Source organism: Centroberyx affinis, unplaced genomic scaffold (assembly GCF_046629955.1).
Source record: "Centroberyx affinis isolate AG114_WGS23_722 - 3 ecotype Tasmania unplaced genomic scaffold, CSIRO-AGI_Caff_v1 ptg000131l_1, whole genome shotgun sequence".
NCBI classification, from domain to species: domain Eukaryota; kingdom Metazoa; phylum Chordata; class Actinopteri; order Beryciformes; family Berycidae; genus Centroberyx; species Centroberyx affinis.
In genome coordinates this window covers 568,975-593,056 of record NW_027278831.1, presented here as the reverse complement: position 1 = coordinate 593,056, position 24,082 = coordinate 568,975, and the positions used below count along the sequence as shown (strand labels likewise).

Sequence of the window (24,082 nt, the reverse complement as noted above, 5' to 3'; positions counted from 1 at the left end):
ATATTCTCTTTATTTATGTATACAGGAATACTCATTGCTGGGACATGTACATGCATATAAACAGTGTATCCCAAAAAACGCCTGGGATATGAGCTAGTAATCAAAATGCCCTCATGTGCTAAATGCTGCAGTTCTGGTTAAGTGTGTAAAACCAACAGTGCATCATGTTGAAAACAGGAAGCCAAAATCTTTTTCCTTCTCTTTGAGTGCTGCAGATCATCTTTTTATTTCTACAAAATTATGGGGCTCAATTTAAGTTTGTGTCTTAGTTTTTAATTACAGAGTAATTACTCATAAATTAGTGGTGTTCAGGTTGAAACAAAACACTGAATTTTACATGGACAATCTTTACCTTTAGCTTTAGGCATTCAGAAACACTCAGAAACACAGACAAAGGTCTGATAAACACACAAGAGAGAGATAAACATACAGGCAAATATCTTAATAAATAAAAGTTTTATTTAGACAATAAGCTCCTGGCTTGCAGCCAAGAGTTCTGATGGAGGTCAAATAAATATTGTACATTTGCTCAAAACAACATAAATGTCAAGAATAGCTCTCAGACCTCCCTCCTCCTCCCTCTCTCTCTCTCGCTCGCTCACACACACACACACACACACACACACACACACACACACACACACACCGTGCTGATGACGTTGAATATACTGAAAAGCATGCAGCGCTGCAGCAACATGAGCAAGGAGGGAAAAAATACACTGCAAATCCAGGAAGGAAACCTAGTTGCATGATTTGTGTTTCTTTCATTATATTTCTTGCAAATACACATAAATTAACTGCAAAAAAAACTAAACAAAAACGAATGTAGGCAACCATACAACTATACAATATAGCCTACCATAAATCACAGGAGTAACGTATATTATAGGTTTACTTCCCAAACAAAACAATATTTCTACATTTCCTCTAGCTCTAAAACAAAAAAAGAAAAGATTGAAGATATAAATAACTAGAAAGTCACCATGTTGCTGGAATGGAAAGTGTAATTTAATTGCATTAAAAGTTAAAATTACTCTCTTCACGTCCAGTTCCTCCAGATGTGGATGTGTTTTCTTCTAGATGTCAGGATCGCGGCCAACAATCTCATCCCAAGCTTTTCGACAAGTGCGCACGATCCACTCGTGCTCTTGGTCATCTGTGGAACGGATTTAATTAGGAGGATTAATTGGGAATTAAAGTTTGAAATAATACTAAATCGTTCCAAAGTCGTAAACGATTAGCCTAGAATCAAAAGAGAGAAAAAAAATGCTGATGATCAACACTGCAGATTTATTCTAAATATAAAAGGTAGGCTAGGTATAGGACATATAAAGCAATTGCCGTAGCCATTTTGTTAAACTCACTCGTTTAAAATCTCAAATAACCAGTAGCCTGCATAATTAAGCCAGAGGTCATTTTGCTGTGAAGCTGAAACACTGAAGTGCCATTCAAGTCTCGGGTAAATTTGTCGAATCAAGATAGGCCCGACAATTAGGAGAAAATAACTTCTCGGAGCCACTTCAGACACCAATAAATAATAACCCAAAAATGGACGCCAATTTTTTTTTAAGCGAAACGACTGCCAGAGGAGCTGATAATAAACCAGTTTTTCATTGTTAAAACTGAAATGCGTTGCTAATTGCAGGGGAAGTAAGCTTTTTCTGGAGCGCGCGCAGCTGCACGCACTTGAGCGGCTCGCGGGCCTCACCCCCAGGTTCTACTGCGCGTGGGGCTCCATTGTAAGGGAGCAGGTCTCCAGCTCTCGGACTGATTGTGTGTAATTGCCAGCAATGGGCTTTAACACTAACAGCCTCTTCAAGTCTCCTCTCTCCCTCACGCGCTGCGCTCCCTCGCCCCTCTACCTGCCTCCCGGCTCTGATCGCGAGGTCATTTGAAGATTTGCGTCACCAGTAATCCCGTTTCCACGCCGGGATCCGCGAGCAGCTGCCACGCAAACATTTCCACCAGTCTTTGTGGCACATTTCTTCTCCAGCGTAGGCCATATTGTAAAAGTAGGCTAATTACTGCGTTCCTGATCGCGTGCGTGGCCAAGAGGGACTGACCGCAATTAGTGTCCCACAGCTCGGCCTTAATGATCATTAGATTGAGACATTTTCATATTTGCTGTAATTCTGCCCTCTCGAGATTGTATAGCAGCGTTTATCCGAGTATTTAAGTCATCTATAATTGATACCTTAATCTGTGTGGGGGCACAGGTGGCTGGGCGGTTAGTTAATTTCCTGCAATCTAAGGATACAGGAAAATTCTGCTGCTTCACCTGTGGGCCCAATAGCTTGTTATTTTTTTGTGTCAATACATTTAACATAGGCCTATACCTAATGAACGTATTATCATGATTAGACTTGCATTATAGCCTATAACCTAAGCAAAAACCAAAATATAAAATAAAAAAATATATGAGTGAAGTAGACATACTGTCCGTGATTGTGTACAAGGCTATTTAAATAGGCTGCAACAAAATCAATCATATTACATTCATTATGCCTTTATGGATAAAATCCTATTAAAAAAAGTGTAGCACACACCCTTGTTTATTAAACATTTTTCTGGTTGATATCCATCTCCACTGTAATAACCTGCGTGGATGACCTTTATGCAGTGTACACAGGAGAGAGAGTGTGTGGAAGCGATAATGGCACCTTGTTAAAGTCTGTTTATCTTAATCCTTAAAATACACTCAGAGGGAAAAGTGTTTCCTTCCAACCTAATGGCAGTGAGTTAAACACATAAACCCAAACACACGCACACAGACACACACAGACACACACAGACACACAGACACACACACACACACACACACACACACACACTGGCTTAATTAACAAAAGCAAAAAGCAGCTCATGCTTTTTTACACTAGGGTAATTTGCATAAGAGATGACTGAATTCTGCTGGATTTGATGGCGAAACAGAAACAGAATTTGCATATCTTCATAGAAATAGGAGAGCTGTTACTCTTAATGATGTAATCAAGAGACAAATCCTGGACCTGATCCACTGACAGGGACTGGGAGACCAACTTGGTGACTCAGTTACAGCATGCAGGGTCATTATATGCAAATATAGGCACATTTTCTGGTTCACAACTGAAGGAAATCAAACTTACCTAAACGTAAAAGTTCAAGCAAACACTCAAACAAACATGCAGGTCATCTGTCTCCAATTCATTGCCAATGGAGCGGCCCTGGGTTTTGTGTCTTGATGACATCATAGATTAGAGCATCGGTTTTCTGGTTTCTACCTTTGAAGGAGTGATACCGATCTTCAAAATTATTGATTTAACTGCCACAAGCTCATATGATTACAGTAACATGTGAATTCTGTTTTATGGTGTTTTAACGGCTACATGAAAAGTGGGAGAGTTTCAGGAAAGGCCGTATAAGGATATGTTCCAGTCCCCATGGGCCCGGGCTGATTTTATCTGTCTGTGAAACACCTCAGCTGGACCGGGACAAAGGGAGGGGCAGCATTTTGGTCACCAGAGGTGTTTTCCTTGGCAGTGGAATGTTTTGAATGTGGAACTCTTTCTGTGCAGAGTTTCAAAGGGAAGCGGTTATTCCAGAAACAGGAAAGTGCTACAAACAATATGGCAATACACGCCCCCCCCGCTGGGCTGCTGCTGCCTCCTGGACTGCTGCTGCGTGTTGCTGCTCGTTGCCAAGGGAGAACAGCAATGTAACAGAACCAAGTTTGTGTGTGTGTGTGTGTGTGTGTGTGCGTGTGCGCATGTGTGTGAGTGTGTGTTTGTAGTAACAGAACATGTTCAATCAGTGGTGGAGATTTGATTGTGCAGATGTGGCCTATGCATCTTTTCCCCCCATTCTTTTTTAATTACAGTTTTATAGTGTAATGCAAATGTTTTATACCTCCAAATTGAAACAACAGCAAACTTCATGAACTATACCAATTAAATACAATTATGTGTCTCTGGAAGTTTGAGAAAGAGTGAATAAAATATGTCTTCTTTTTTTTTTTTTAGAGCTGTTTGTATTGTCTATGTCTTTGTTGATTATTGTTATTTGTGTTTCATTTTAAGAGTAATCGCTTCAGTGTGTTCCACTCTGTTTGCTTTAGGCTATTTGTGTTGTTCTGGTTAACTGTGACACTGGGGTGGTAGTAGGGGTGGATCTGTTTATTGTAATGCTCTCACATCACTATAAAAATACAATCAATAAAAAAAAATATAAAATTAACACACTATCATATTTGCAATTTCCTAATTAATTAACTCAATTTTTTTTTTTTAACACCATAGTGTTTGTGTAAATGTATAGGAGTGAACTAGTGGTTTATTGATTTGTGTTCATGTCAAAGTAATTCAAGAAACACAAAATGCTATCCCTCTTGAATTTATATTTTTCACAACAGTCTTAATGTTGGTCATGCCTGCATATTTATTTATTTATTGTTTTTCTGATTATCATTCTCTTGATTCAACAGGTTTTCCTTCCATTATTAGCAAAACCGTGTTCATTGTTTTTTTAGCACACTTCTTTTAGACCTAGAGGCTAACTCAATAACAAATTACCAACAACTCCATCAACTTCACACATCATCTTTAATACTGAGAGGGAAGATATGGAATGGACTGCCAACTCACCACTATGCCTACTGCGCTATTAGACCTTTTCAGTTTTGTTCTCATGTAGACTCAAGTGCTGTGCGGTGACATATTGCCCTTTTCTTATTTATAGATTCCTTGGTTGAAGAGATGAAAATCTGCAAGTCTAATACATCATGACTAGTTCCTGTGGCATTAAAGAACAGGTTGGGAGGTTGTGAAGAAGGTCGGGAGGAGCAACAGCCAGCAGCAACAGCCTGCTATCCCTGGATGTTCATCTTTCACCCTCTACAATGCCGCTGACACACACACACGTACAGTCACACACACACACACACACACACACACACACACACACACACAGACACACTCACTCACACACACTCTTTTCTTTCCATTTTCTATGCCTTGCAAGATGCTAGCTGGTGTCCAGATGACCTGTCTGACTCTGGCTGCTGCTGCTTGAGATTCCTTCCTCCCTCCCAGTTTTTCTCCCTCATCCTGTCCCTGCGTCTCTTGGCCAAAAAGACTTGGACCCAATCATTCCCACTACTTCCCAACAGATTGTTCACTGCAGCAAATTTCCATCGATCAACTCAACTGATTTATCGTTCAATCCGTCCCCTTGAACACAAATTGTCCAACCCTCGCTTGAAAGCCGTAAGCCTCGGACAACTCGAAAACAGAAAAACAAAATCTCATCCCAAACCAAAGCAAGACACTGAAAGATGTCTGCTATGGATCAAGCTGTGTGGAAACACAAAAAAATGAACAAGGCGCCTAGAGATGGTCCCGCTTCTGGACAGACAAAGGACAAAGGAGTCAGCGAAAGATGTTGGACACATTTCTTGCCACAGTAGTTAATGACATGAAATGCACAGAGCTTTTAAATAATTGTATTGATCTGTAAACTGTAAACTTCCTCATGTCTTGTGTAAATGTTACCAAAGTCAAGTCTGATTAAAAGTAGCTGTCTTTGGATTGATAATAGCAGTTATGTTTTATACTTGGATGCCATATTTTTGACCACACAGAAGTCTTTGATGGTTGAGGCTTCCTCTGCCACTGTCATGCCTCTGAAGGAGACTAAACCTCTAAAGGAGATTAAACCTCAAACAATCCAGTTTGTCCTTGTCACATATAATGGTGTCTGGTGTTCTGAGCTTGATGCTTTAACAGTGAAGGGTTTCGGGTAATATGTGGACTGAATCAATGCCTTTGTAACGTTTCTCCTTTACATTATCTTTACACATTCAGAGGCAATCAACCTCCCTTCTCTCTTTTGTTCCCTTAGCCATGGGCAGCATGTGCTTTTATTTCAATTTGAGTTTTCTTGCTTCCTGCAAGTTGAAGGTTTGATGTTTTTTATTGTTGTTGATGTTGGTATGCATCTGGAGAGAGGGACATGGGAATGTTGTCTGCACAGTGGTAAAACATGGGTGGGATTTGTTTAACACTGCGGGTTACAGGAAGAAAAATTATTGTCACAATAAAGCACGAAAACACCAAAACAATGTGTAGCTAATATATATATATATATACACACATGGGAGCACATTGAGAGCTGGTGTAGGAGCACAGTGGTTCTGGGATGCCAGATCTTTCTGTTGAGCCTTCTGCAGGTGTCTTGGGCCTCATTCAATTAAACACCAGTGATGGGAGGTGTCCACTTGATAACCCTAATGACACTGAAGATGCTGTGTATTGGTAAACATGTATTTGTCTAGAAGAAGAGCAGCCACCAGCGGTAAGGCATCATCCAGCAAAGGAGTAGCCAAGGATGGGAGTAGAGAGAAAATTGGAAGGATCACAGAATCTACTGCCTCAAAAAAATGTGGAAATTGCTGAGTTGTGACGAAGGCAGTTTCCAAATCAACTGACACCAGAAATCTTGCATGACAGTGAACTTTCAAACTATTTCCAGTACTTTAGTTATGAGCAGCATAATAACTTGAAACAGCATTGAAACGGCTCCCCAAGAACGTGTCCCACAAATACATGAGTACAAAATTGATGAAATGTCAAGGCCCTTGCAGCTTTTACAAGTTCTAATGAAACTGTGAATCCAAGCTTCCAGTTTCACTCCTGACTCTCTCTCCTGAAAGCAAAAATAAAAGTTAGCGATGTAAAATATGCTACCCTCACATGAGCTTCAGCGACTGTCAATACAGCAACACTGGAGTGTAGAAGCAAATAACCAGCAGTCTTTTCCTGTTTTCTTTGGCTTTTGCAAGAACTACCAATGTTATGAGTTGGCTCTCTGTTTGTTTGCCTCTTAGCTTATGCCACTCTTCAGGTAGACGTGTGCAGGACTCAGCTTTATCTCTGGCACACCAAAGGTCCACACATTATGCATTAGTCAATGATATGGCCACTGTAACCTACTTCAAGTTATCAGCGAGAGAATTAAATGAGAGAATGAAAAGGTACAATTCAACAACTATCAGCTACACTCATACTAGAATTTATTGTAGCTTGGATAAGACAGGTAGCTGCACTATTTCTTACTTGGCATGGGGGCTGAGTCAGACTTGAAACTGGTTCATTCAGTTGAAGGATGGCCTCTCTAACCACTAGGCCATGGTTTCCAGGCTTCATGGGGAGAAAGTTTTCGAAGGCCTCATTCATGATTGCGACATAGATTACTTAGAATTGAGGCATGGACACATTACTGTGGTTTTTGGGGTGTTAAACTCTTAATTTGAAATTGTGTACCATGTAAATCTGATTGGACTGAGACAAATCTCAGGCTCTACAGGCCTGTCCCGACAACAGCTCTGTAACTGGCTACAAATATAAGACAAACAGCATCAACCTCAGAAACAGCCATGACTACAAGCTTACACAAGCTAAATGGAAATCTTGGCGCAAGATCATCCTTCCAACCTTTGCAATCGCCAGAAACCCGATTCATTTAGCTACTAGCCACATTGGCAAAGCGTCGTGAGCGCAGTTCATTTCTACAGCACTAATGACAACATGGGAAGAGAGATCGTTTCCTGAAATTGCCTGTACTCCTTCTAGACACCAGCCTCCCCATCCTGCTGTCCTCGGTCCATCCATAACATGCTTATTTGGCAAGGAATATACACTATCCTTTACCACTATCTGGCAGCCTTACACAGTAATTGAACCATAGTGTTATTTGGCAAGATATTGGAATCTAGAAATATATCGTTCCTCAGATCTTTGTTCAAAACAAAATAGCCTACCTCACATTTATAAATGCGATGCGTGTGCTTGTCTCTCACAGCATGTTTGTTGAAGTGTTGGATGACAGGCGAACTTGAAGATCATTTTCCACATGCAGCCGAGCCCTGTCTTGGTCTTCATCGCAGTCAAAGTGGAGAATGATGCCTTGCAGAGAGGTAAGTGGTAGGAAAGGGAAGCAGTATTCTCATGGCCATGGGAGTGAGTTCAGGATACTCATGTGAGAGGCAGGGCCAAAAGTCTACGTGACACATCTGTTGTAATTGGGCCTTCAATGTTCTATCACAGGACAGCCCCTGTTCTGCCTCGCCAGTAAGGCCGCTTGAAGTTGTTGTAGCTGTGGCAAAAAGGATCCCACACCCAGTTCCAACCATCGGTGTACATAAGAGAAGTATGAGCTGAAATGTTCACTCAGTGAAGCCAGGTGATTACTGACGACTTCTCTCACTACATCCACAGACAGGTTTGTTGTGTGGAGAAACTCAGCCAGTTGGGGAAACATGGATATTATGGTGTCTTCATATCCGTAGCTCTGTTTTCTTCATTAATGCGCTGGTTTTGTCGCGGACTTACAGGATAGATGCGTACCTGCCTCGTATGTACAGGTTGAGGCTGTTTAACAAGTTAAATGCGTCAGTAAGTCCTTGCTATTTGAGCCACCAAATACATTGCCTTCTCTGCTTTCTCTGAAATTGTGGCCAAGTTCACCATCCGTGTTCTCTGGTGGGTATATTCCTCACTCTTTGTGGGAAAATATTAATTGGTTTGCTTGCATAATTTAGGTGCTTTGTAATCAGATGTCGTCTTAGTGCGGCTGGCTTCCTTACCCCGCAGTTCATGAAGAATGAGGTTCATGTATGTTGTTTTCAGTGATGATAACTGTGAAGTGGAGTTTCTCCCTCTTGCATTTACAACAATATGCCATTGCTTCTAATTTCCGTATGTCCTCCGGCATACTTAATTCTGGACATATCCCTCCAAAGCATAGTGTAGGCCTTTTGGCAGCTACTTGATGACATGAAATCGGTCCGTCTCCAAAAATAATCTATAACCTCTTGGGGAATATCAGTAACAGATCCTATTGTTTTGCTATTTGGCAATATGCCAAGTAGGATTGTTTGTCAAGTTAACAACGGTAACTAAGGTGGGCAGGACATAGCAACAGGTCAAGTTTGGCCAGTAAGCAGAGTTTTGACTGATATTTCCTAGCAACAAAATGTAGTTCCAAGATGTAAAAACAGAATCATTGAGGTTTAAAACAGTTCCAGACCCCTCAGTGTTGCGACTTTTATAGATATAAGGCTTTGGCTTCCCTGTGCCATCCCCCTTGGCTCCTCCTTGTCCTACATCCACCAGTTGTGACCGCTACACGGGGGAGCTCCTTCCTCTTTCCTCCCCCCAGCAAATGTCCCCTCTGGGAGGCCGGTTCTTCCCTGTGTCCCATCATCATTGGACTTCTGCTCTCTCTCTCTCATCCTGGGCGGAAGCCATGAGGCAATAAATTCTGTCTTCACACCCACTCTGACAAATGTGCCTTCACCTCTTAGGGATGAAAATAAATCCATACAGGATACAGGAGCATTCTTCTCCAAGAATTACATACCAAGACAAACACACATGGGCATGAGCGTGTAATAATGTATATACACAGAAACACAACAACCTATATGCACACACACACACACACACGTACACACACTAGCTGTTAGAATCATTAAAAGCACAGATGAGCGTGGTTGTAATGTATGCTATCCAAAAATTTGTGACACACAGTATCCTGGGGGTCACAATGACACCTTACAGTAGGTCTGACACATACACGCATGCATATATCTCAGGGTTTACACCAACCAGCCACAGCAGTCAGGGAAAGTCAGCCTCTGAACAATGGTTGTTCAAATACAATGTTAAAATTTACCAAGATTTGGCTGATGACTGGTGTACACACACACACACACACACACACACACACACACACACACACACACACACACACGCACACACACACACACACTCATGCACACATGGACATGAACACAATCCATCTGCCAAACTGACACATAAAAGCACAAATCAATTAAATAGTTCCTGTTTGACTTCACATTTATCTGAATCAAAACAGTGAGTCAGAGTGCTGTTGGAAATCGTTCAGTTCCCCTTCTTTTTCATCTCAACATAACTCCCAAAAAATCTCTCTCTCATCCTTTCTTGTTCTCTTCCTCCCTCTCCCTCTCTCTCTCTCTTTCTCTCTCTCTCTCCCAGTTCACTGATCAATACCAGAACTATAATGATGATGAACAACCCACAGCAAGGAAAGAATCTCAAAACATATTTTGTCTTCTTACAGATGTCGATGACATCTGGTGAGGAGGTGCATCTTCTCCTCTGTTTCTTTCTATCTCCAAACACATGTAAATGGGATTTGTGTGTTTGTGGATCAGACTATGATTAATATAAGGGATTCTAATCTGTATTATATTGCATGTAGTTAATCAGATATTCTTTCCAAAGATACATTCCTTCCTTAGGCAGCTAATCAATCATACCTTCATAACTTCTGCCAGGAATCATATAAAACATACCTGCATTTGTAATGTGGCAAACAAACAATCTAACAAACTAACACAAAAAGGAAACACACACTCATGAGACATTGCAGCTATAGCTGGACTGTGTCTGATCACTTTTAGTGCAAAATTTCCTATGCACTTAAAACCAAGTTGCAAAAGTCCAGCAAGACCGCCAGACTGCAATATAACATCTTGTGTAAGAGAAAATCTAATCATGATAAGAGATTTTAAAACATTTTCATGCATGTACTAGTGATTAAAGCAATGTTTAGGTACTGCTCAGGTCCAATAAAAATGAGAATTCAAATGCATAGCAATAAAACTGGACTCTACCTTACTGGACCCAAAACAAACTCCTGTTAGGGACCGCTGGCTCCGTTTCAGATCCTTAAGCAAATGGTTGTACCCGAAGACTTCTGTCTATAAATTGTCCTCCCTGCCTCCCAGATACACACACACACACACAAAATCAGATTCATAACCCCCAGCCTAATTCATGACATTGTCTAGTGATGTAAAATCATGGCAGGGAGAAAAAAACTTGGCAGGAGATGTCAGAATTTGGGAATTCCTATCTGGACACCTGACAGACTGCATTCCCTTCAAATCAGGATTTCCGACATTGGGCACCCGATCAGTGGAAAAATGTGTTTTGAATTTTCCACTTTTGAAAAACAACAAAAAAAACTTTTAAAATGACTGCAATATAGAGGCATGCTTATCAGATGAGTTGTAGCAATAATCTACCATCAGGGAATCCAGGGATAATCCATTTAACATCACTCCATAGGTTCATTGTTATCAAATGCTTCCCATATGGCTAGACTGTGCAGAGTACAATGTTGGCTTTCGGAGTTGCATTTATTAAAAATGGGCAAAGGCACGGGTCTTGCCTGAAACAATTTCAATACAAAAACTTCAACATGGTTTAAAGTAACTTCAACAAGACTTTTTGTATGTGGTCTGTTTATAGCCTTGAGAACTGGAAGCTCAGTAATGTTGAGTTGTTGAGCAGTATGGGACATGAAACTATCATCTTCTATGATGAGGCAGCAACAATAACATGTCTTCATCCCTCAATACTAAGATGGCTGATGATAGGGCTTTTTGATGCTTTTTTTTTTATGTGCGAGAGGTTTCTCTATTACATAAAAAATGTAGATAAAAATTGGACTAAACTGACTTCCACGTCAATTTGTCAGTGGAGCCAAAATGAGCGTCCTCATAATTGAGCTGTCACTGCCCACGTATTAACTGTAGGGTTTACATGGACTGTTGGACTACTTGGGTTGTTAGCAAAGCAATGAAACATTTACTCTGGCTTGATTCAGCACTATTTAGAAGAAATATGCATTTATTTTGCAGCCCTGCTATTTTGACTTTGAACAATTTCCACTACCTTAGTGATACAATCAATGAATTATGTGGCCAAAACCAATCTTGAGAACAAGTCAATAAAAAAAATGAAATTAGCATTTTATTCATGAGTTATTCATGCATTATCAGACCTGCTGAATCTTGATAAATAGACTGATTACTGTATTGGTGGCATAAGCAGAAGCCATCAAACACTTGAGTGCACAGTGCAAAACAATCAGCAAACAATAACCAGACATACCAAGGACAAGAAAAGGCAGACTGTGATAGATTACAAATGTATGTGCCCCCAAAAAATAACCAAAAGACACAGGTGATGACAATTGATTGACAGTAATTAGGTGACAAAGCACTCAATTTGCCATTGGTCAGGTTAAATCCTAGCCTGGTGTCCAGCCCGTATGAATCGCAGTCTTCAGCACTCTTCGAATTTGCATGGCGATAAATCCTAGGTTAACGTAAGGGAAAACATAACAAAGTTACTTGTTTTTTGTGTTTTTTACTTTCAATTTACTTGTCATTCTGATTAGTTCCGCCTTTATTTCATCATAGTTACATATCACCACTTCAAGAATTAACCCTGACCAATGAGATGACAAATTGAGTGTTTGAGGCAGCGCTACCTTTGGTGTCACGCACTGAGTTCAATATTGAAAATATTTGAACATTGACACAGTTTGCTGTTGACCTTTCAAAGTGGAAGTGTGTCCAACTTTCCAGAATTGTACATCAGAGTTGAAAATAAGCTGTAGTCTACATCAATATTTTCTGTGAAGACATTTTAAACTCAATAAAACCTTGCAATATGTGAGTATTATGGGAATTAATTGAACATCTGTTTGTTTGACATGATCCTGCCCAGTGTGCCTTGCTAAGTAAATGAACAGGTAACATTAATGGGTGTGTCATTTTTGCAAAATTAGGGTAGGGTATAAAATACAGGTGTTTTATTTACATCCAAAAAACACCATAAAAGATAAGGAGAGTGTCATGCCTGTTCATCTCTGTGCACTTGCTACTTAAAGGAAGCACCTTCGCTCTGGTTGTGCAAAAACTCTCCCAAAACACTCCAAGCAAACCACAGGCAAACCAACCACAGCTGTCATCTTAGGTTCTTTGCAAAAACACCTAAAAGTAGGCTAACACTAGGCTAGTGATTTGTTAATTGTTAAAATTAGCTAAAGGGATGGCCAGGCCTTGCAACTAACATAAAAAAAATGTTGCTGCTAGCTGTGGTCAGCATTGGTAACAAATGCTACTGCCTTCTGAATTTGATATAAATATTATCACTTAAAGTGATAATAATAAGTTGACTCAATAGACCTAAGTGATACAACCTGTAAGTTTCCTGTCTCACCTGCGTTCCTGAGGAACATGCCGGTGTAGGCAGTGATGACCCTGGTGGTGGGGTCGTAGAAACCGTCTCCACAGTCATAACACCCCTCAGGAATGACACGAGGAGGGTCCAGGTCCGTCAGCTGAGATTCTCCTGTGTGGACACAACAGGTTTTAGTAGCAATAGGGGCGGCTCAGTGGTTAGCAAGAAGGTTGTGGGTTTGACTCTCGGCCCCGCTGCTTTCTGTGTGGAATTTGCATGTTCTCCTCATGTGCATGGCTTTCCCCCTCAAAGACATGCACACACAAGTGAATCTGCTACCAGTCTTCTCGTTGCACAGTCAATACATGCGTCTCAAGCAATTTATTTGCAGAAGAGTCAGTGTATTAATTTAATTCATTCTCAATGGAGCAGTTACAGATTTTACATCTGAATGACATCACAGCTTTGAGTCTTAGGCAATGTTCACAGCATTCCTCTTTTTTTTTCCCAACATGCAGGTCCCATTTTTATATCAAAGGTTATGAGTGGATTTTCAAGGCCCATGGGAACCCTGTTTTAGGCAGAGCAGAGCAGAGCTGAGCTGAGAAGCTGAGAAGAGTTCCATTTACACATGTAGACATGATGTGGACCGCTTTTTTTGGGAGGCAACCGATCACAGCTGACACTTTACAATAACAACAAACAGAATGAAAATGGGGAATGTACCACTAGAAAAGTTGGCAGTAGTTACTCTGAGTGGGTATGGGAGCACATTGGCTGTTATAGGAGTTTCGGAGTGTCTGAGAGTTGTATTTAAGTACTGTTTGCTGATTATGGATGCAAAGTACACATGACCCGCTTTTCCTTTTTAGTACAAAAAGTTGTTGTGGAGGCTTTTTCTACAAAAAACAAAACAAAAACAAAACACAGAATATTGTGAACATGCACTTAATTTTCAGGTGTCTGGCTTTGGAAGAGAGTTATTCATGTCCACAATATTGACTGTTAATATTGACACAAAAAAACAAAAACACTTTACAGTAGATTTTACCTTGAGTTTGAACACTCACTCCAACACATACTCTAGACCAGTGGTTCTCAACCTGGGGATCGGGACCCCCAGAGGGTTGCGAGACAATTTTTGGGGGTCGTGAGATAATTTATAGGATAGGAAAAAAACATATTTCTATATTATCATGTTTACTTTTCTGATTTTTCTCTAATTTTTGCCTTTTTTCTTGTGAAATGCTGAATAGTTTTAAGCCTCTAGGCCTCCTCAGGTAATTAATCAAATGAAAAAAATCATTCAATCATTCTTTGTTTGAACTGTTCACCAAGCATATGCAGCCTGTGACAGGGGGTCGCGAGTAGACATCGCTTTGTTTTAAGGGGTCACAAGCCAAAAAGGTTGAGAACCACTGCTCTAGACCTCACTTTATTAACAATGTTTCAATTCTAGGCAAAGTTTATTCCATTCATAAGCTATATGATGGTGTTTGTGTTTGTGTGGAAGTGGGGAAGGGGAGAAACCATGCTCGTCTAAATTAATGAGCAAATAAATGGATCCCAACCTGCAGGTTTGAGTCCATTACACCTTTCACTGTAGAAGCGCCTGTCATAACCATCACAGTACTCCCAGTCCTTCTCCTGGTAGTCCAGACCATCAGCAAAGGTGAAGCTCCCCTTGTGAGCGAACACATTGAAACACATAAATCACCATCATAAAATCACCTTCATCCTTCACTCAGTCATAAATTAAGCAGCATCTTCTAGGAATGAAATCTCATTTCATAATGCAAAAGAGAAAATCTGACTTTGTGCAATATTTGTATGACATTGGCTTTTCTAGTTCCACAGGTTTTCCCTTAAATATAGCTGATTGTTAATTGATATGTTTGTTTTGTCATTTTTATTTTACAGCTCTTTACGATGTTATTAAGAGAAGTGATGTACAAATATAGAAGTTGCAGTGACATTTGAACTTAATCATAAAAATATTTTCTATCACAAATCTAGGCCTTGAAACCACCTCATACATATTCTAAGGGACAGGTGCAAGTTATAGAATGGACTATAGTTTTAAAACCAGCTATCATTTACAGAGTTTGAATTTCTTCCATTCACTGGATGGTTTAGGCCTGTATTGAATGGAGGGAGGTTTTCCTGGGCTGGCAGGGACGCAGGTGGGGCAGTCTAGGCCTAGACATATTTGGTCATGGTTCAGAGTTGCTATCATTTCAAATGAACCACAGTTGAAATGATGATAATAATTGGAGTGATCATTATTGTGGCCCAGGCCCATGAATGATTGCATCAGAGCACACAAGTATGTGTTTAGGACATGCAGAGAGCACATGTCGGAGGAGGGAGAGAAACCTAATAACTACGACAATAACAGTGAGTGATTGCTAAAGGGGACCAGATGTAATATCAACTATAACCAATGTGAAACACACAGTCATGCATGTGGATGCATACAGCCTGACATGCATGCAGGGACACGCACACCCAGCCACACGGGACACACACAAATACACACACACACACACACATACACACACACAAACACACACACACACACAGAATTCCACACCTGTTTAGCTAGACCCTTCTCCCAGGTTCCTTCATATTTACTTCCATTTGGAAAGTACAGCACTCCTTTGCCATGGAACATCCCATCCTTCATCTCTCCTACATATTTGGTCTCTGTGGGAAATGTGTATTCTCCTGTTCCTTCCATCCTATGGGAGAGAAGAGAGAGACGGCTAGTGCTTTGTAAACCTTATGCTAACCCCAAAGCTAACCGCAATGTGAATTTATTAATTTTGTTATGTATGACAAGTTCCTGCCGGTTAGGGTTATGAACAGACATTTTCGTTTACCTGCCATTTTTCACATCTCCTTTATAACTGCTCCCAATAAACTCCATCCTTGCTTTGCTAGTACTCTGTCTCGTCAAAATAAAACAAGGAAGGATACAGTCGTGCAACAGCAGCAGCACTGGGCAAGAAAGTAAGGCGCTTGACAGCGTTGCCATGGAAACATGGCAACAGAGCCAAAGCAAGACCAATCTGTTTTTGCTTAACGATGAAGCCATTCAACAACAACAATGGGATGTCTGTCATCGTACTCTTTCGAAATGTTTTAAAAATACCGAAAACAAAAGTCTACAAAACAAAATTATCCAACTTACTTTCATACATTTTTAAGTGCTGAGTCCCTAAGTGCGCTTGCGCAGAGTCGGTCGCTCTGCCGAGTGCGTCATTGGGATGCGCCTCCAAGCTGCTAGCAGGCGCAGTAAACTGACCTTCCTAGCGGCCTCGTCGCTCGTCCTGTTGTCATACGAGGACCTTGGATGTGTTTCAGTAGTCAAATTTGATTCTTTGCGTTTGTTTCATTGTACAGAGACCGAACCATGCCCACTACGGTGGACATCCCCACCTTGCAGGAGCTGAATGTGGACGAGGTGAGTTTATCGATGGATGTTTAGCTTGTAAGAAACATAATATGACATGTCTAAGCAAACATGCTAACCAGCTGGCTAACGCTAACGTTAGCTACTAGATGGTTTATTTGCTTATTGACGTGAGATAATTTGTGACTCCCAGTCTTCTGTCAGGAGGGGAAGTTTAATAGATAACTTAAAGTTAACAAAGACAGTGAATTATTTTTGGGGAAGCAGTTGAAGCCGCTGAATAGCCACCCTAGGGCCATGAAATAAAGTAATCAAATGGCTTTAAAGTGGCGTTGGCGATGCAGGTGCCGACTTGCTGTTAAAACTGTTTGTTTCTGCTTCAGTAGCCGCCTAAACATGTGTAGGGCTTCATAATCGCACTTTTCCTGGTCATCATAAACTCTTGATTTGACCACTGTGATGACAGGACAGTGTCTACCCGCAATGTCTGGCTACCTGTCAGCTGTGTTATTATGACACTTTCAACTTGTCCTTGAAAGTCAGAACTTGGCCGGCAGCACCTGGTATCTTTTTAATATCCATACGAGGACTTGATAAACAGTACTGCTGCATATGATTTTCAAATTGAATAGTCTGATCGTTGAAACTCACTGTTTACAAAAGTGAAGTGTAATGGAAAACGTGTTTATCTCCCCACCATCCCCTTACTAAATTAATATGTTGTATTTTTCTATCTGAAATATGAGTGGCTGTTCTAGGGCTGGGTATTGTCAAGGACCTCACAATACGATTTGTTTGATGCTGTGGATTACAATACAAGATCTGATATAATCTGATACTTGACACATTATCAATATTATGTATAGTCTGTATGACTTTAACTTGCATTGAAATGATACAAACATGTTTTTAGTATTGTGATACATGATTATGTGCATTCTTGATATGGATTAGGGGACAAATTGAGGCAAAATCTGACTTTTAATATTCCCATTCCTCTTTATCAAATTAAATGTGAAAATGCACTTATGTGTACTCTAGTACACTGAAATAACTTGCTCATCTCTGTGACTTGAATGTAAATATGTACTCTAGTAAACAGGCTCAATTCTCTCACATTTAATGACAGACTGCTGGACATCTGACTGGTGTCTGGTCAGTTACATGTTTGAATATGTTGTGTTACCACATTATTTTAATAGCAAATGGCAAAGCTTACAGATGAAATTCCTTCTACTGCTTTCATATTGCTCCTTTTTGTTGTTGAATCCAAAATGTGCCCAGACGCTTGCCTTGAGATTTGCTGGCACTGGCTTAATGGTACATGCCATTATTATTATTATTATTATTAATAAAGTTGCAGTGGAACGATTGCTGGAGTGACCCCTACAGGAGCGGAGTCTTAATAAAAGTGAAAAAGATCCTGCTCCTCTGTAAATGAACGGGGGTTAAAGTGTTTATCAGGCTGTGCAGAATCGATTCTGAACCACAGAAAATGAAATAACCATGTATTGGTGTATTGATATTTATTTTCACCCAGTTTTTATTTCACCCAGTCCTACTGTTTTCTGTTTCTCTGTCTCTGTCCAGATCAATGTGTCATCTGCGGTGCTAAAGGCTGCTGCCCACCACTATGGCTCCCAGTGTGACAAACCAAACAAGGAGTTCATGCTCTGCCGCTGGGAGGAGAAGGACCCTAGGAAGTGTCTGGAAGAAGGGAGGAAAGTCAATCAATGCGCTCTCAACTTCTTCAGGTAACATATATACCTAGCGATCTCAATTTTTTTCCGTGCTATAGCTGCCATCTAAGTAGGATAAAATGCATGAAATATGTTTTGAGCATTATGGAGCATGAACATAATTGCTGAGGGAAAATTGACAATTGTGTACAAAGACTTGTGCAGGCATTAAGAGTAGTCAAAGTTTGCACAAATAGTGCTGGGTAATTATAATTAGGATGGACTAAACAGTAACAGTAGTAAAATGACAGTGAACCCCATAAGTGTAAGTGAGAGGGATTCTCAAGATTGTGTGGGTGTACAGGGGTCTTACGAGGAGCACCACCCCTTCTTTGACTCGGTTGTGTTGGATTATTGACTAATAAAACATGGTGAAACTGAACATCCTCCATTGTTGAGGGGAGAACATCCTTCTTTGTGATTTTGCAGTTAAGCAGGAGATGCTCTCATCTCATTTGATGGTATGGGTGATGGTAGACCCTAGGAACTGAATGATTTGGCTGGATTCAGCATCGAGCCATTGATTAGGGAGTGATGACCAGGCGGATTCATCGTCAATGCTCATATTCACAGTTTGGATCAGCTCAAGGTTGTTGGCAACACACCATGATGTCGCACGATCCATCTCTTTCCAGTGCATGGAGTCATTTTTGCAGATGATGGCTTCCAGAGTGGTGTCATCTGCGAACTTAAGGAGTTTCATGTATGGTTGGCAGGACGAGGGGATGGCACACATCTCTGTAGTGCGCCTGTTCTCACAGCAAGGGGGTCAGACTTGGGCCAGCCACACAAATTACCTTCTATTTGTCAGGAAGTCCATACGCCCCCCACAGATTGAGGGGGCTATGTTCATCTAGGACAGCTGCCATGGAGGAATTCTCGCATGATGGTGCTGAAATCAACAAGCAAGATCCTGGCATTGTAGCTATGAGTCCCTAGATATCCCTGGATAACATGCCACACAAATTACCTACTGTTATCTACTGGCTGCTTTTCCCCATGGGGAAAGTGAAGGGGATTAAGAAGCAGGTCTGTCACACATTTGAGATTGGACACCACCAGGTGATTCAAAGTCTTCATTATGACTCCCACTGGCATGAAGTCACTGAGGCAGGTAACATTGTCTTGCTTGGGAACAGGAATGATGGTGAATTATTTGAAGCAGATAGGGACTTTGGGAGGGAGTGATTGAAGATGCTACTGAGCACTGGAGCCAGCTGGAGAACGCAGTGTTTGAGGGTCTCACATGAAGCTCCAGGCCTTCTGATGGTTTGCAGTAAAAAGAGTTTTTGCATTTCCTTCTCGTTGATGGACTTGAAGACAGGCGCTGTGCTCATGTCAGGCACGGAGCATGCATGGTGTGGTTTGAAGGACCTGTTGTTCAGAGCTGCAGTAGAAGGGTAGTAGAAGCAAGACGGTATTTGGCTAGACTCTCTGGATAGCTACTTTGAGATCTGTAGATAAATGTTTGGGTTAAAACAAAAGCACGTTTGACATGGTGGGCTGGTGACCAAAGTGGGACCTGGAAAGCGCCGCCTTTACATCACTTAACCTGTTGTACTCTGTTATACTTTTTTTTCTTTTTTTTTCTTTATTTGACTGACCAATAAAAAAAGTGCTATTCATTGTAGGACATGAATTAGTTAACTATAGGCTGCTGTTTTGTGTATCAAACTGCCAGTGGGTTGTATTTGAGGAAGTGGTCTGGGGTTTTTCACTCTTAACTGCTGTGTCTGTGTTTACTAAAAGTTTGAGACAGAGCTTGGGTTATACCCATTGCCCATGTAGCAACTAAGGTGCTTGTGTGTGTGTGTGTGTGTGTGTGTGTGTGTGTGTGTGTGTGTGTGCGCGCGCGCGCGCGTGTGTGTGTGTGTGTGGGGGGGGGGGGTCAAACAGATTGTGCATGGTCCTCAAATAACACACCACCTCCACTTCTAAAACAGAAACAAACAACCAGCACTCTGACCCCAAAGATAAACTGAGAATTACTGTGAAAGAGCAATACCTGTAATTATTGTAATGAGAGGAGATTTGAGTAAAGTTGCAAAATTGCACCTGGGACCTGGTTTGGTTCTTTATGTGCTTTTGGGATCTGCCAAGGAGCTTTAGGGGCAACTCCATTTAAATGACCAGTTTGCATAGTTTTGACTTAAGGATATATATATTTTTTTTATTTACCTTTTTTTTGATTTGAACCCACTTTCTCATTTTATATGACCAGTTCAAGCACATAAGATGAGCGGGGATTTTTCCAGGATGCAGAAATCCCTTTCAACTCCTCTTAAGTCAATTTCTATTATGTCTTTCAAGCAAATCAAGGGGAACTGTCTCAGCTCATTCAGGATACTATTTCAGTCTGACTCTGATTCTGATCCAAATCTCATCTCAATTGCACTGTGCATTTTAGGCAAATCAAGGGGAACTGTGCTGAGTCCTTCACAGAGTACTGGACCTGTTTGGACTATTCGAACCTGACGGAACTGCGTCATTGTCGTAAGAAGCAGCAAGTCTTCGACAACTGTGTCCTTGACAAGCTGGGCTGGGAGAGACCTGATCTGGGAGACCTGTCCAAGGTGAGAGACTGGATGATACAAGGACTGAAAAAGGAGGATGGAATGCTAGATGGAGACCTGGGAGACATGAGGGACTAACTGTGCTCACATTACGAGCAACTTGGTTGATGGGTCGCTCTATTAGTGTTGGCCATGTGAGACGCTCTGACTATGTAGTGGTTTCATGCCACTACAGAGTTTTGAACAGGCAAATCATGTATTTTTTCCTGCTTTGTTTTTTGCCATTCATAACATTAGGCCATTTTAATGAGTTAACATAGCTTGCTGGGAAGCGCTAACTAGGTAGTATTAATCTAAAAAAACATTTTTGAGACATTTATTCATGTAGCCTTTAGAATAAAAATTGTAGAAAAGTGGAAACCTTTGAATGGCTGGAATCAACTTGCCAGGCGGAACTATTGTTCATGGAATGAAATCGATAGAGAAACAAGGAAGCCCAGAGAACTGGCTGGCTGTTGATGGCCGTCAAGCATGAAAACTTCAGCCATGGCCAGTTTTTCTTGGCCAACAAGCTTGTTGACATCCACGCATCGGCAGAGTTTCCCTGGTTGCTCAGCTCTATAGCAAATGAATGGACTTCCAGTGACATGTTGTGTCATGTTGCTCACAGTGTGAATGCATGGGGAGAGATGGAGGGAGGAAAGAGAGAGGGAGGCCTGGGAGAAATGTGTCCATGGTGAGCAATGGAAAGATGGAGGACAGGAGGAAGGAAAGAGAGTGACCGTTCAGGCTGGGAGAGATCCAGTCTGGGAGAAGGAAGTGGGCAAGAGAGTAAGGAATGGAGGGAGAGAGGAAAGGAGAGATGGGATGCTAGACTGGGAGAAACCCAGCCCAAGAGTCTTGCTGAACGTGAGAAAGGAGGGAAGGAGCAGAGGAGAAGGTAAAGATGGGAGGGTAAGAGAGAGCTGAGAGAGCCATGAAGTAGGGAAGAGCTGCAAGAATTAGAGCAGAGAGGAAGAGACACAAGTTTTGAACAGTTTCTCACAGGCTAGAGTTGGGGTGTCAAATCATGTGCCATGGAGAGCCGAGAGTCTGCAGGTTTTCATTCCAACCAAACATTACACCTGGGGCATGTTCATTTGCCCCAAAAAAGGTTTTATGAGCAAACATATTGTTCAACTGGAAAACGTTTTGCACCGTAGCAAACTGATTAACACCTTCAACCAGAGAGGAGGAGCTAATCAGTGAAATCATCTTCATCTAAAAGAATCAAGTCCTTTTGAAAAACAAAACAACCAAAAAAAAAAAACATTAGATCACTGAAAGTGAGCATCTGCAAAAATTTCCTAGGGGAGCGTGCCTCCGGGCCCTGCTACCTGTTTGATTTCATATCCGTGGAGAACAGAGTTATTTGATGAGAGGATAAATTCCTGTTAAATAGCCAAATCTTGTTTTGAAGTTGCATTTTTGAAAAACTTTTAACATGTGATAGGAAATAATTTTATTTGGATCTGGACAGACAGGTTTGTCAGACAAATAAAGCTAAATTTTGGTTTACTTCTAGAACCAACTGTGTTTATACTGTGTATTTCTGTCAAATCAGTGTTCCTCATTTTCGTTTTCTTTTCTAGGTGACGAAGGTTTCGACCGAACGGCCCGTCCCCGAGAACCCCTACCACTCTCGGCCACGTCCCGAGCCAAACCCAGTCATCGACGGCAAACTGGAGCCTGCCAAACATGGCAGCAGGCTATTCTTCTGGAGCTGGTGAGGCAGAGGTCAAAGCCAGTCGACTCTGCCTGCCATGCCATGCGCCCTGTCCAGAAACAACCGTACATTCTAGACTCTATATGCGACTAATCATACATTGATGATATTTTAAAAAGTTGAAATCTCCCTGATGCAAGCACAAGCATTAAGGCTGCAGTTCCACCTTAGCCTCGACTTCTGAAAGGCTGGTTTCAGCACCGTTATCCATTAAAGGTCTGAGGGTTGGTTTTGGACAGGGCCCATGCCCTAAGGTCTCTCCATTCACTGTACATCCAGCATCCTGCAACTTCTTGATAAAGGAAGGATGGTTGTGTGAACGAAGTCAATGAATCCATACAGCTTTCCTGACCCCTTATGTAAATGTAAAGAGTGAACAAATGCATCACACTGCGTTATGGTTGTTGTGAAATAATAAAAGATAAAAATACTCAAAACTCCTTTTTTGATGTCTTTTTTTTATTTCTTTAATTTCACAGGGTTTCCACAGGCCTTGAAAATTGTTGAAAGTTTGTGGATTTGAGAAAAGGAAAATAAGGCCTTAAAAGTTTTTGAAAATTAGTGGATGGCCTTGAAAGTACTTTTATTTTTATTAAAATATAGCGCCAAAATTCATCATTGCTCTTTCCTTCCTAGGATCATCAGGAAAACCCTGTGATGGAGATTTGTGTTGATACAGCAGCAGCTTTAAATTGACGTGACAAAATCATGAGTAATAAATGAGGCGTTCTAATTTTTAGCAGTGTCATATCTTATCCCAAAACATCCTTGAATTTCACCAAACAAGACCTTGAAAGTTACTGAGAACTTCTTGAAGTTGATGTATAAGTGAGTGCGGAAACCCTGAGTTCATATTTATTAAATACTCAGTTACCATGAGACAAGATTAATATTTCCATACTTTTTCTTAACTTTAGGAAGCTTCACAATTCAGGGCCTACATGGTATCTGCTAAAATGGTACTAAGCACAATTCCTACAATGTTGGCAACTCGTCGGCAGCACCACTATGTTTGCACGTCTGTGTTTTGTCAGCGTGTGTATTATTGTCAGACTGATGGAGGGTGAGGTTGGGGGTCAATGTTCAGGGTCATTACCTGCAGCCAGAGAGAGCTGCTTCTGCTTCCTCCTTTTCTCCCAGCTCTCTTCCTGTCTCTGACCCGGACTGGAAGAAGACTACAGGAGTCATTTCAAAGACGCACAGAGGGGCATGCTGTGCTGCCAACACACGTGACCGAGAATGGAAGGAGATGAGAAGTAAATTCCAAGGCACACTGTCCTGTGGAACATAGCAGGCTGTGCCAATGCACGAGCACGCACACACACATACACACACACTCACACACACACACATACCACTGGGAAAATGTCCAAGTGAAGTCACAGTTGTGGTGGCTGGTGAACTACTGTAGAATGTGGTTAGGTAGATTGGTTATCTTTCAGCGTGCGGTCTCTGTCTTGTAACTCTAAACAAGAAGTAGCCATTGTTGTGATTTGACTTCTTGTTCCCCTACAAGCTGCAGGCAGGTTGAGTCTTTAACCTCTGCCATGTGGTTGATTTCTGTTGGGACCAATAGTAACGTACAGTTTGACAGC

The 24,082-nt window shown here is 41.3% G+C and overlaps 2 protein-coding genes across 2 annotated transcripts; one reads left to right on the top strand and one right to left on the bottom strand.

The window, feature by feature from the left end:
• Positions 1–1,076: 1,076 nt before the first annotated feature.
• On the bottom strand, positions 1,077–15,984 carry morn5 (MORN repeat containing 5). Its single transcript, XM_071530356.1, has 5 exons — positions 15,938–15,984; positions 15,649–15,796; positions 14,627–14,738; positions 13,095–13,226; positions 1,077–1,156 (listed from the first exon to the last, which is right to left on the bottom strand). The coding sequence occupies exons 1-5, from the start codon at positions 15,982–15,984 to the stop codon at positions 1,077–1,079; spliced, it is 519 nt and encodes a 172-aa protein (XP_071386457.1).
• Positions 15,985–16,353: 369 nt separating this feature from the next.
• Positions 16,354–22,918, top strand: ndufa8 (NADH:ubiquinone oxidoreductase subunit A8). The gene is made up of 4 exons (XM_071530391.1): positions 16,354–16,521; positions 18,061–18,224; positions 20,617–20,782; positions 22,354–22,918. Exons 1-4 carry the CDS (start codon positions 16,471–16,473, stop codon positions 22,489–22,491), a joined length of 519 nt encoding a protein of 172 aa, XP_071386492.1. The 5' UTR covers positions 16,354–16,470; the 3' UTR covers positions 22,492–22,918.
• Positions 22,919–24,082: the final 1,164 nt, after the last annotated feature.

Coding starts and splice junctions, on each gene's coding strand:
- morn5 (XM_071530356.1), bottom strand. CDS start 15,984: ATGGAGTTTATTGGGAGCAGTTATAAAGGAGATGTGAAAAATGGCAG. Junction 14,739..15,648: donor AGAAGGGTCTAGCTAAACAG/GTGTGGAATTCT, acceptor TTCGCTCACAAG/GGGAGCTTCACCTTTGCTGA. Junction 1,157..13,094: donor CATGTTCCTCAGGAACGCAG/GTGAGACAGGAA, acceptor TCCGTTCCACAG/ATGACCAAGAGCACGAGTGG.
- ndufa8 (XM_071530391.1), top strand. CDS start 16,471: ATGCCCACTACGGTGGACATCCCCACCTTGCAGGAGCTGAATGTGGAC. Junction 18,225..20,616: donor TGCGCTCTCAACTTCTTCAG/GTAACATATATA, acceptor TGTGCATTTTAG/GCAAATCAAGGGGAACTGTG. Junction 20,783..22,353: donor ATCTGGGAGACCTGTCCAAG/GTGAGAGACTGG, acceptor TTTCTTTTCTAG/GTGACGAAGGTTTCGACCGA.